The 13,778-nt window shown below is 36.2% G+C and overlaps 1 protein-coding gene across 1 annotated transcript; it reads right to left on the reverse strand.

Annotated features, from left to right (window-relative positions):
• Nucleotides 1-562: 562 nt before the first annotated feature.
• Nucleotides 563-8,866, reverse strand: OLFML1 (olfactomedin like 1). Its single transcript, XM_040608763.1, has 3 exons — nt 8,581-8,866; nt 6,328-6,616; nt 563-3,001 (listed from the first exon to the last, which is right to left on the reverse strand). The coding sequence occupies exons 1-3, from the start codon at nt 8,704-8,706 to the stop codon at nt 2,223-2,225; spliced, it is 1,194 nt and encodes a 397-aa protein (XP_040464697.1). The 5' UTR covers nt 8,707-8,866; the 3' UTR covers nt 563-2,222.
• Between the last annotated feature and the right edge of the window lie 4,912 nt (nt 8,867-13,778).

Genomic DNA, 13,778 nt, shown 5'->3' on the forward strand with positions numbered 1-13,778 from the left:
ATTCACATGACTCTTTCTCAACTGTGTCGTTGCTGCTGTAAGCCTGAGAAACTGTTGTCACTACAATCCACAATATTCATATGCTCCCTCAAGCCACAGCCCATTTTCCAACAAATCAATATCAGATTAACATCTGGGAATTCCAGCATTTCAAATGGTTTGATTGTTCATATACATTTTTGAAAGGAGAAGACTTGAAAATTTGCCCCTCCTTATAACTGAGCCCCATTTTTGAGATTTGTGAAAACTTTGTTATTCTATTTTCTTGTTTGAATTTCTTTTGCATTTTGTACAATATGAAATAATCTAGTCAAGTTCATCTATACAAACACTCCTCCTTTTATCAAAACTAGGCAGTACCTTTAATTAAATATGAAGTTTGGATTTCCAGAGCAGCAAGGTTCAGAGAGGACCCTGCCTGAACTTTTGAGGATTGCTCATTGAAATCTCTGTACAGAATAACATGGGCTTTCTCTGTTGTGTAATAGTGTGGCCTGTAGCATATTGCAAGAATGCCTTTTCTAAAGAGCAGACTCAACCCATATTTACATCAAAAGCCTTTATTTCTTAAGTAAATAAAACTACACATTCTTTTGCAGTAAAAGATCTCAAAGCATTCCAAAGGTGACTAATACCATTTTGTATTTCTGTGTTTGTAATTTTACACATGAGGAATAAAAGGCCAAATAGCTGAATGTGCCTTTAGACCCATGGTCACACAGGAATTTAGTGCCAGCCCACCTTACTTTCAGCCTGTGGATGTCTTTAACTGTGCTTCCTATGGCTTCTGTAACACAGAATTAAGTGCTATAGTCATTAAGGCTGCTTAGAACAATGTAGTTTCTTTTCCTAAAAGCAGAGTAGCACTGTTGCAACTCAGTAGTCCATACACTCTTAGTTGTTTACTGGAACTCCTTTTTGAAATCATTCCCTGATGTTTGGCTGTTCTGTTGAAGCTATTTTTAAACAGAACAACAGCTCTTTCAGTGTAAAGAACAAAATGAGCTTTCTGTAAAATCAGCCGAGGACTGCTTTTCAAGCACCATTTTTTATTGGGGTGGTTGTTGTTGTTATTGAACTGAAATACAGCTGTCATTAAAATCCAATAACTACAGCCAGTACCTTTATTTCACAAGTAAAATTGTCTAGAGTTTGTTTGGATTTTTAAAATACTTTTGAAACAAAAATACTTTTGTATTGGAGTTTATGTCGTACTCTCAAAACCAGGACTGACCAGTGGCATGCCCTCGTTTATACTATTGTGCTCATCAGGGCTACCTTTTCTGTACAAGTATTTTGCTGGAGTTGGAGGACAGTATGAGAAAGAACCCACTATGAGCAATAGAAATGATTTGAAGTATTGAGAAAATGCCTCACAACTAGATACTGAAAGAAGACTAATAAGAAAGGAAACAGAGTGGTATGTAAAACATTCAAAAATAGTGTATGTTACAGAACAGATCATCTAGGAACATTTATTCTGACACACAAGCAGTGATACACTGAGAAAATTGAAAAGTGGCAAATTGAAGCTGATGAAATTGAATATTTAGCTGCAGCTAGTGTATTGGCAGGATCAAAATTGGACTGTACAGCTATATGGATAACAAAAATGCAGAAATTTCATGGAAACACTCTAGAAGTTCATTGATTAGGAATAGCCTTGATGTAATGTATAAGAAGTGTATGTTAAAAATAAACCATGTTTGTGAGGATGTATACTCATGTTTTGTGATATGATAAATCTCTCCTGTTAAAACTTTATAGATAATTTCTCTGGAGGTATGTGATTCTATAGTGCTTACAAGAAGGCTTCCTACAGTGAGCTTCAGCGTAGTGAAGGTTGTCAGATGATGTGTATTGGACAGTAAGGACTTCTGATTTGATTTCCATGGCACTGAAGCAGAATACATAGTTTTGATAGAAAGAGAACGTCAAAGATGGATATTTTTTTTTTTTTAATTCACCTTAATCTTTAAGACTAATTTGTGTTTGTGTGTGTGTGGGTGTACACATGTGGTATTTAGTCATCATGTAATTCATATTAATGGAGTCTTTACATATTCTTAATTGGACATTAGTTTAAGATCACTGGGGTGTGTAAGCCTAAATTTATGTAAAATAGATGAAAGTTGTAACAGATGGGAATAATGTAATTTTAATACACTTCAATGATCATATTGACATTTTACTACTAGCTTTTAAATGTATTTGAAAAGCTGCTAAACTTTCTGCTTTGTGTGTAGCTTGTAAATGATCTGGGATCCATCACCCCAAGCAAAGAGTTGCTTTTCTTTAGGATTGTAATGTATAGTGGAATGGCTACCCTGACGTTTTGGAAAATGCAATACTGGGATTTCATGAGTATTTACAGCACCGAAAACATCATAAACACATTGAATACGAGAAGTGCCTCCACTAGGATAGTTGTAGACAACATAGAGTGTGTTGCATGCCATGAAAGCTGCTTCAGCATCCTTGCTGTTGCATGATGTGTCCCAAGTGTGCTCTACCGCCATGGTTATGTGGTTGATTTTAGTAATTACGATGTTTCCTCCAGTCTCTGGTTCTGCATGGATTGCCCAGAGCCCTTGCTCATCAATGGCAAGATCTATTTTTGTAGATGGAGAAAGCTGATAGGCAGGAATCCTTCCAGCCCCTGGCAGCAGCATTTTGTCAATTATATTTCTTTTCTGAATATTGAATTTAATTATCTCATTTAAGGAGCCATATCTGTGATAGAACAGGAAACCCTGATATATGATGTGGCCAGTTCCTTCCCAAGGAAATGGCAAGGTGACTTTGCGAGCTTTTAGTGTGTGATTGCTTTCCATGAATGTCATGATATTTGCAAATTCAAAAATAACATTATTTACAGAACCATTTAATAAATAAATCTTTGTATGCTTTTTGCCAGGATCTTTCATCCAAGAGCCATGCTTATCTCCAGTCTTCTTAACTATCTTTAGGGACTTAATACCTGCAAGCATGTGGTCACAACCTGCAAGAAAACACCCGAAGAAAAAAAATTAATTAGAATATCTGTGAAAGTTTTAATTTTCTTTTTTTTTTTTTTAATTACTTAGTTTCCTTTTAATCCAACTATAAGGCCAGGGTCAATGTATCAGTAAAGGTGTCAGCAGCATGGCTATGGTAAGTAGTGTTGAATCTAATTTTATATGATATATCCAGCATCTCCTGCTAAGGAAACTAAGTATCTTCAGTTACACATAGTGTGTTCTTTTCTGCTCTATTAGGCCAGTGTTACCCAAAAGGGATTCTGTTTGTGTACCTGAGAGGAGAGCAAGAGCACAGTTAGAGATTCTGTGGTTGTTCTTGTCAGTTCTTTTACAGGGTTGTAGTTTTTACTTCAGAGAAGTGGCTTCTGTTTTAGACCAGCACAATAAAACAACCAAATTTATTTCTTATTTAAGTCATACAAATTAATATCCATTTTCCTTATATGCCATGTGTATAGTATTTTTGTTTCAGAAATTCTTTTATCCTCTGTTAGCCTCTTTTTATTTGCATTTGTAATAAGAAGATTAATAAAATTAGAACATCATAATAGAAAGCCAAAACACTGAGTTATCTTCCCATTCCCCTTCCCAATACCTGCAGCACAAAGAACAAATATATAGATCACAGAATCAGGAATGCCCATACATTAAAGTGGTCTTTTAATGAACTGGTATGATGTCTGTGTTATCAATTCTTATGCTAGAAGCATGGCTGGTGAAATTACCTGGTTATTCACTTCACTGTAGGGATAAAACTGGCACCAGCGGAGAGCGAGTTATACTTTTGGCTTAAATTCATATTGTATGCACTTTGCACAGATGGTTAAGACCAAAAAGCACCAAGTTTGTGAAGAATCAGGCATTTAGATGCCAAGATCTCTATCAAGTACCATCCTTTCCAGGGGAAACTACTGCAAAGCATATTATCAAGCTTGATTACCAAAGGCACTCATAAATTACAACAGACACTATTTGAAACTTAAAGAATTGCCTTCAGTGAAGTGGAGCCATTTTAGTAAACAGAACAAACAAAGCCCTAAGGCAGGAAGTTCTGGCAGTAGATGAAATGGAGAAAGCAAAACCAGCCTCCCTATTTGGCCTGATATGAACCTATTGAAGTCAGTGGCAAGTTTCCAGTTGCCTGTAGAAAGCAACTTTTATGTCATTTCTGTGTACTGATACCCTCTAACCAAAGCATTTAGATAGTGCTGCTACAGCATGGATTTTTTTCTTAGAAGTCCTCATTCTGGATGCACCTTCCCTGAGCAAGCACAATAGCTTTCCCAAAAATAATGATTGTTGATTAGATAGATTCTAAAAACTTAAAACCTTTGAATCAAAATAGCTAGCCAGCCTTAGCAACATCTTGCTCTGCAGTAGAAATAACTAGGTTACTATCTGAAATCTATGAATAGCATCTTTCTTCTTGAGAGAAGATTTTTAACTCTCTTGGGTTTTCATAACAGTTTGAAGGAAGACTGAGAAACTGAGACATTCACAGTGAGCAAAAAGTTTACCAAAATTTTTCCACATTCTCCACAATGATACCTTCAAAGCCCACTGTTTCTTATCATACCCCAATATATGCAAAGATAATTTCCTGTTTCCCACCAAAGTAAGACGAGGTATCAAGCATTGGAATAGGCTGCCCAGGGAGGTGTTTAAATTACTATCCCTGGAGGTGTTTAAAAAAAATGTAGATGTGATGCTTAGGGTCACGGTATAGTGATGGACTTGGCAATCCTGGGTTAAAGGTTGGACTTGATGATCTAGTTTAAAGGTCTTTTCAAGCCTAAATGATTCTATGATTCTATCATTTACTGCATGTAAAAAAGGTGATTCTACTTGTTTTTTTCAAGTCTTTGTGAACTTGAACCAAAACCAGTAACAAAGCTGGATTTAAAAAAAAGCATTTTTTTGCTAGAGTTTCGGATTGACTCAGCCAATATAATCATAACTTCTGGTTAACATATGATAGCATAGAAGCAGAGCTGCTATTTGCTAGAGTTGAGGGTCTTGCTATCTTTTCAAAGTGTTGTAAAATCTACACAGGGATTAGTTTTGCTATCAACTTCAATGGGAAAAGTATCTGACTAGTATTGACTGAAGTGAGGTTGTTACAAACTGCTGCAATAAAATTTGAAGTAATAATTCCCAACAAGGGAAAATGGAAAGTAATTTTTTCCCCTCTGAAACTCTGAGAAACTCTGTCCTTACCACAGTCAGTTTAAAAATCTTTGAATTTTTCTGCCTCTCAGAAAAAAATGCCTAACGTTTAAAAAATCTATGTATGAAGAAAAAGAAATCTTGATATTCAGAGATGGTGGTGTAGGATTAGAGTTTAGAAACAGAATAGGTGATTGCTTCTGTTACCATCTGCCTTAATACTCTTGCTGGAAAAGTTCAAGGAACTAATTGCAAACTTATTTGTAAAATTAAATCAGTCTAATTCTGTTGAAGTTAGTGGAATTGTGTAATTGATGATGCTAAAGATCTTTCACCTGGCTTTTAAAAAAATGTCAGTTTATATTTCTTATTGTTTAGTTTTCATTTCTTACTAATTTTGAATGAAAAGGAACCACGTTATTTCAAATATATCTGCAATATGTAATTTACATCTATAACTCAGCTTTACCTTAAGAAAGATACTTGCAAAACTTAAGTTGTTTTAAAAAAGTATAGATTGTGTATATATCCTTCATACTAGGTACCTTAACATGTAATTTTCAAATCAGATCTGAGATTTGCTTGCAGCTAAGCCAATATGCTCCCTTGACAAAGTACATGGAGGGGAGAGGGAGAGAAAGAAAAACAGAGGAGGACAGCAAAACAGATGCAAATTGTAGGAATGAATTAAGACTTTTATTAACTCCTGAGTTCACTTTTGAGTTGAGGTTTTGACCCTTGCCCACTGCAAAAAACAAAGACCACCATTAATTCCTTGTTACAGCTGCAATACTCAGAAATGCACTGACATTTTTTCTGGGACTTTGGAAGAGCACACCTTCAGAGGCTTTTTATATTACAATAATAAGCAGCTTCCAAAGAATCAATTTGATAGGCAATAGAGTTTCTGCAAAATAAATGTTTGCATTATACTTTCTTCCCTTCCTCTCCTATACCTGTTTTGTAGGTTTTTTTGGTTTGGTTTGGTTTTTGTAAGTCTGGTATTTACACAGCCAAAACATGCAATTATCTGTGGCATTCACATAACTTGTGAAAATCTGTTATCCCTATGTCAGCATGCATGCATTGGCTAGGGGATGGCTTGTTCACATCAAAGTTCTGAAAAGTAAACTGTTCTTACTTGCATTAAGCATGAGTTTAAGTTTCTTTTTTTCTTCTGCTTCTTCAAATAGCTGCTGTTTCACCAGGTCTTCATGTACTTCTACACATGTATTAGAATCTGTGACAGATCCAAAATAGTCAATGTCCCTTTGTGCTCGTTCAATTCTTCTTAGCAAATTCTCTACTTCACTTTTAATCTCAGCCTTATAATTGTTCAGTCCTGCCAGGCGTGACAGTGCCATCTTTGAAAAGTCTCGGAATTCTTCCACGTATTCCAGTATGTCTTGGTTGCATTTTTCCAGCCTCTTCTTGAGTTAGAACACAGGAAGAAAATACAGGGATATATGTGTATATTCTGTATAGATTACAAGCTCATTCACGATTACCTTAAACTGTGCTGTTCTCTCCTTCCTGGTCCCCCTGCCCCCCATCTGTTTTAGACTGATAATCTGTTGCTGTATATCTATGTGAAGAGGACATATGAGACTGGCACTAGCATTCACAGTTCTGGACAAAAATACACGATTTTTTTTCTTGATGTAATTACTGACAACCAGATGCTTTGTTTTGCTCCTAAAGAGGGGAAAGTGCTCTGGTGGAAGCAGCCAGAGATACTTAAGGGCACGTGATCTCTGATTACTTGTTTTCCAGAAACCTTTCAGAACTCCTCCTGTAGGATCATTGGTAAAGCTGTCTCAAAATGTTTTCTGCAGGAAATCTACAAATGTGAACATTTCACATAAATACACCTCTTCTGACCAAGACAGTATCTAGTGTGGCTATTTTTTATCCATTTAAAATGAATAATGGAAATACTGATATCCTGTGTTTGAGAAGGTGGTTTTTCGGTCAAATTGTTGGCTGTATTAAAAAAAAAACAAACCCAACAAACAAATAGATGTTTCTTTATACCTAGATTCAAATTATTAACTCTTTTAAAGGTGAGAAAAGCAATTTCTATGTGTAATGCAGCCATTTCTGTAAAGATCATACAAAGAAACCCAACTGCTGCTTTGGTAGGATGAGGAAACCAAGCCAATATTTAAGCCCAAACACACAATTGTGATCTATCAACTGCTAGATTGGGTGTTCTGATTTGGTGCTTTGAGCATAGATTAAAGGTGTTTTATTTTAAGGTGGTGTTTGACTAGGGGGTGCCTGAGTTTACTGAATAATTAGTGCAGTATGCATGTGTTCCATGTAAACTTGATGGTGGAGGTTTGTTGGTTTGTTTTGCAAGGTTTTTATGTGTGGCCTTCCCCGCCAATTTATATGTGACCTTAAGTCCCCAGGAAGCTGTGTAATTACTTTCTATAAAACCTTTATTTTAAGTGTTTTCAAGTGTTCTTTTCAGTATCTGCCTCACCCTTTTCCCTGTTGTTTGTTTAGTGCCCCTTACACCAAGTGTCACAGGTGGAATTGCATCTTTTCTAATGGGTGCCAGATAAATGGAAATTACCATGTGAACTTTTTCCTATAAGGCTAAGAAAATTTAAATCTCGGTCTACACAATGGGAACAGAACACGAGACTAATCCTTCAGTTCTTTCTGTGTTGTGAACAAGTGAGAGTTTCATACAAAAAGGGAATGCAAGATCAAGCAAGTTAAACTTCTCTGAAAGTCAGCCAATGCAAGTCACGAGCCAAGGATATATTGATGATTTAAGATATACTATATATGATTACAGCATATCAATACTGAAAAGGTATTTGCATTGTTTTTTACTGCAGAAAAAGAAGCAGGTATTGGTACTTTTATACAATTAATTGAAAACAGATACTGTAATGGGGTTATTTCAACTCCTAGTTAAAATGCAGATACACTGCTATTTACACAAAGGTGTCTTAAACTACTTTTCCAGGTAGATTCATCTCTATATAGGAAAAATACCTGATAAATTTCTATTTCCTTGTTAATACTTCTACTGGTGGCAATATGGTTATACTACTCCCTAAGATGGACTGCAACAGTCTTATAAACATGTGCATATTTAGCTAAATTTACTGATGTCATAAAAAATACAAGTGATAACAGAATAAAAATATTATGAAATTCTATCCTGCAATAAATAACGATATGGCAATTAGGAATCATTACAGTTAAAGGTTTAGCTACAGTTCTACTTATTTATTTGAAGAAGCTCAATATTTATCTTCCTGATGTTGTTTATCATACAAGCTGTTCTGTATTCACATACACAGAAAAAAAATTGTGCATTTTCAAACCTCTTTGCAGTTAGGCAGTATTACAGAATGATACAGCTAGCACATACCTCTAAAGATAGGAAACGCCGGTCAATGTAGTTCATCAGTGCTGCATCTTGCATTATATATTGTGCTGCTCCCATGATGCTTGTGAGGAATGGAACTAATAAAAATTGAAGTTGCAAGACTACCATTGTTTCATAAATTTTGAAGCAAAATAGTAGTGAGTTAATTGTGTGTGAGTGTGTGTGGAGGACAATCCCAAATGCTACTGCCAGTCCAGGCTTAAATGAAATTTAACAGTTGTCTGATGCTGCGATGTGAAAAAGTAGTACTGAAATGTACTAAAAAGTTAAAAATACTGTGGCTACAAGTATTAAAAAGACTTAAAATGGCTGTTGCAGTTTATCATTAAAAAAATAAAGTTCTGGAAGAGGAACTGAATGTGTTTATTTCTAGAAGCCAGATGACTGTTTTCCAGTTTGTGATCCTATGATCAATTCCAGATGTTCCGTACTGAGTCACATAAAGCCTGTAGGCCAAATTTTATTAAATGCAAATAAAAATAATTTATTTTCCCTCCTTTCTCCTCCCATCTCCTTTCCCATGTGACCAACACTGTCCAGTGTGTACTTGGTGTAAATCAGCAAAGATTCAAAGTCAGTGGATCCCTGGTCATTCTTTCACAGGAAGATCTAATGCATAATGTTTGTAGCTATTTTAACAATCACAGCTGTTACTGTAAAACAGTCTAAAGCAATTGTTCTCAAATCCAGCATTCAGCCTATTTAGAGTAGGACTGAAAACCATAGATAAAATTATTTACAAAAAAAATCTTTCTACTCCCCTTCTTCTCTTACAAGTACTTTTCCAGCTAAAATCAATATCCTTAACATAGTTCTGTCAATTTAATGGAGTCCTTGATGGGTATCTTCTTTCAGAATAATAATTTTACTTAGGATGACTTAAAAATTAATTGTCATTAACTTACATGTCTATTGGATTTGAGGCAATTTTTATTTGTCTTTTTTCATAATTTCCATGACTGAATGTCTTGTCTGGAAATGGAAATGTGGCTATGCTAACATTGTATTTGCTAGGAAACCATGTGTTAGGATGTTAGAAAGCTGCCTTTGTATCTGAAGCCAAACTGGATGTCTGTGTTTCTCTTTCTCAGAATTCCCCACCTATTCACTTTTTTCTTTTCAATTTGTCTTTCTCTATAGTTCCCCCCCCCCCCCCCCCCTTACATTTACACAGCTTTCCTTTTCTTTCTGACTACCTTGCTTGTAAGTATGTGACTTGTGACAGAATTCATGAAAATGTGTCACAGCAGGCAGATTTTTACTTCCATTTGCTTGATCTTTGAGAGGTATAGCTATGCATGCTTTACAGGCAAACTTCACATAACTGCACACATTATTTTTTCTTTTAATATTGCTTTATCCTAAGAGGCGTAAACAATTTGCCAGTTCCTATTTACAGGCAAAGTCAGTGATGCACAGAGAGGCTAATACTTGGTTCTCTACTCCGGTGTCATTTCACTTTACTTCAGAACCTCTGCCTGAGAGGAAAGAAAGCTTGCCTGCTTGGATCCTTGAAGGGTTATGCACTGAGAACAGACACCTCAGGAAGCATATAGCCTTTCTTGATTATGTCCTATGGAACATCTTGACAAACTGCACTATCTTCTTTTCCATAAAATAATCTGCTTCCATACTGGGGAAGAACACAGAAAAATGATCCCTTTTCTAACCTCTCAGGTGAACCTGGAATCCTTCAGAGTTATTCTCTGAGTTTAGTATGTCTGTCATAATAATCTAAGGTAATGATCAGGAGATGAAGACTGTAGGATTCAATAGGTTAATTTCCTCATTTAGTGGAGGGAGAAATCGTATATCTGTGTAAAACAAAATCCATCACACTTTGCCTGCAGTTTGGAACATGCTTGACTTAACTTATGACTGCAAGTCCTATCTTAAGGTAATATGAAGTAGCAGCTTAACTTTATGACTTTTAATATTCTTTTTCATTGCAGTCTGTAGTCTAGGTTGCCATCTATAATAACGCAGTAGTCTCTTAGAGAATTTTATTGGAGTATGTCACAGCATCAGTCATAGCACAACTCCTTACTGAAAGTTTTTTCCTTAGAAGGGGTATTGTAAGTAGTGTCTCTCTCTCTTTTTTTTTTTTAATAATTACAGAAAATTTTAAAGTCATCACTAGATGAACAATACCATTTATCAGTTTCAGAGCAACCTTATTTCTGTTTGAATCCAGACCACCTAAGCCAATAAAATACCCTAAGCCAAATACTAAAAACTTACTATCAAGAATATAGATACATGATTCTTTCCTTCATCTTAACACAGGGACAAATTATTTACAAAGCAAAATATCTTGAACTGCTAAACATCCTGTATAAGCTTAAGGACACTGTATAAGAAACTGGATTTTGTAAAGTTGCTCCATCATTTCTTAGAATTACCAGCAGCTGAAAGATCGGAAGGTTCCAAGGATTTATCTTAGTGAGACAGTCCTGTGGTTATTAAACTATAATATCACTGTAAATGGCAATGGTTGTTCATGTCAGATGAGTATTCTGGGAGGGCATGCTGTAACATGTGGTTATGAACTGAGCTTTGTTGTTTTGGATATTTTTTCTTCAATTATTATATATTTCCCAGTTCTGCGTAGACATATACATGGATTTTTTCCAGCTACACAGTAGCTGTATATGTAATATTTTTTTTTTTTTTTAAACAGGATTGCTTGGCCTGCCTGGGATGATATTGGTCTCAGTGCACATGTTACTACACACCAACAGAGCAGAAAGATTGTTCTTATCTCAATGAACACTTTTTTTCTCTTGAGAACTACTTCTGGAATAGGTTTCCTATTAGTATATTGATTTGACAGGTAAACCTCTAAAAGGAAACAAGTAGGTTGATGTAAGTTTATATGCTTTTTCACTAGTTTGTCCTTATCTCTCTAGGTAAGATGGTATTCTTTTCTTGTCAATGCTGCTGCTTTGCTGCACTTATTCCACCTTTTTACCATTTGATGTCTTTGTTTCAAAAACTGTTGGAGGTTTCTGAATGAAAATAGGCATTTTGAGCTCCTTATCTGTGTTTTTGGTTTTGATTTCAGATGCTGGATGGAGTATTCTGTGTTTTAGAAGTGATCTTGAAATCAGTTCAGAGTGGATACTGGGGAAAAAATGACATTTCTTTAAGATATTATTTCACTCTTTTTCACTCACCATTTCATGCTATGTTTTGACTTTGTTGGTTTTGGGTTTTTTTTCAGTCAGTTTCTTTCTGGCATTTCAGTTGGTAGAACTAAAGCAGAGCCAGAATAAGTCAGGCTGTTTGCAGTAATTTGTGGTACTCTGTGGTACCTGCAAACTGTGTTACAGTCAAGGGGAATGTGAGTAAACTAGAAGTCTACTTTGCAGAAACTCTTTTCTCCATCATGCTCATAATGGAGAAATCTTACCTGTCATGAGATAGGACCAGAGCCAGAGAGACCTCAAAGTTACTGTTAAAGGCACTTCCTTGCCTTGTCTGAGATAAGTCTGTCATTTGTCACAGATCTCCAACTCTTCCACATCACTTCTAAGCTTCCTGTCCCAGGTCTTCCTCAGTTCTTTGACTTGCCTCCAGTCCCACTGGGATTTCTTGTAGGCATGCTTTACTTCTTCACAGGAATCATGAGACATGTTTGTTGTCCCATGAGAGCCATAACACATATACCACATTGTGTCATTGCTGGGTCTGTCCATGCCTGCAGCTGTGTTAGACTCCCAGTGTGCTCTGTAAACCCAGCCTGGCATATTTCTTTCTGAGCTTTGGAACCATCCCTGACTCCCAAGCTTCTTCACCCTTCTTCCTTGGCTTTTACTGAGCAATGGATGCTTTCCTAATGCTGTGGCCTATGTTATTACAAACCTGAAAAAGCCCACACTCCTGTTGCTTAGATCTAAGTAATATACATACAGATACACATCAAATTTTACTCCTGAAGTCCAGAATGGCTTAAAACAGAATTGCTTATGTTTTTCATCTTTAGTTAACCTCTACATGTAAATCAATAATAGATAGATGAAAAGAAAACATCAGAGACAGTCTGATTTACAGCTTTCTACATTACTGAGTTTATACGTACCTGCATTAGAATAACTGCTACTCAGCCTGATGCATCAGAGATACATCACTGCATGTGTCCTTTGTGGGTTTGCATCTCGTGATCATTAATAAAATGTGTTATAGGCAAAACAAGAGGAAAAGAAATAATTATCTGAAATGTGACTTTGTGATTGCAATTCTATTTAGTTTACAGTTGCCTAATTTGGTGGGTTTCGGTGCTGATGAATCAAAATGATGTTTTATATTAATAATGTATAGTGTATCATTGTCTTCTTGTGTATTTTCTAATTTTGTTCAGACTTGGATCTACAGAATTAAGTTCCTTGTTAGTACTGGCCACTACCTGAAGAGGTTGTCTAATGCTGAGGTCTGTGAGGTTAGAAAATATTTTTGTCAGAGTGGGAAATCAACACTTAATAACAATTCTGCCTTATTTTTTTGACCACGTTCAGTTTTATATCTTAGAAATTCACATTTCTGTAAAGAAGGCAAACATATGAAATCCAAATGACGTCCTTTTGTGATGTTCAGCAACAAGAACAGTGTCAGGAGTGATACCAGTAAGGGATGTAATACGCTGTGATAAAAAGGAGACTTCACTGAATGTTGGGGATTCAGACAGAAGCCTCCACTAGGCGGCTCGCAAGCCTTTAAAATTGAAGAGCAAACGTCACTGAAAGACACCTTTTACAAACCCTCTGAATAAGATAAAACATACAGAAGGAAGCATGGTTCAGATGGTCCAAAATGATAGACACACGAATGTAAAGCTGTTAGTAAGCCAGGTGCTAGTAGGCTTTAGCAATCTGCTGCTGCAGAAGCGTTAGGGGTCTGTGCCTTCTAAAATGATGAAAGCCAGTGCATCCTGGAATGAGCAAGAGCTCAGGATGTGCAGAACCTGCAGGTAAAACTAATCAGCTCATGAAAACTGGCTCTAAAAGTGGCAGAACGAATCCCCATTTCATTTGTACTGATTTACAGCTGGAGGTAGTGAAATTATAGATTCATAGAACGGGTTGGGTTGGAAGGGACCTTTTACAAGTCATCTAGTCCAACGTCCCTCCAATAAGCAGGGACATCTTCAACCAGATCAGGTTGCTCAGAGCCGTATCCAACCT

Source organism: Falco naumanni, chromosome 10, assembly GCF_017639655.2.
Source record: "Falco naumanni isolate bFalNau1 chromosome 10, bFalNau1.pat, whole genome shotgun sequence".
Taxonomy (NCBI): domain Eukaryota; kingdom Metazoa; phylum Chordata; class Aves; order Falconiformes; family Falconidae; genus Falco; species Falco naumanni.

What these genes read in the sequence shown, in the direction of transcription:
- OLFML1 (XM_040608763.1), bottom strand. Translation starts at nt 8,706, where the DNA reads ATGGTAGTCTTGCAACTTCAATTTTTATTAGTTCCATTCCTCACAAGC. An exon ending in GGCGTTTCCTATCTTTAGAG is followed by an intron (nt 6,617 to 8,580) that starts GTATGTGCTAGC and finishes TTCTAACTCAAG; the next exon opens with AAGAGGCTGGAAAAATGCAA. An exon ending in TAAACTCATGCTTAATGCAA is followed by an intron (nt 3,002 to 6,327) that starts GTAAGAACAGTT and finishes GTTTTCTTGCAG; the next exon opens with GTTGTGACCACATGCTTGCA.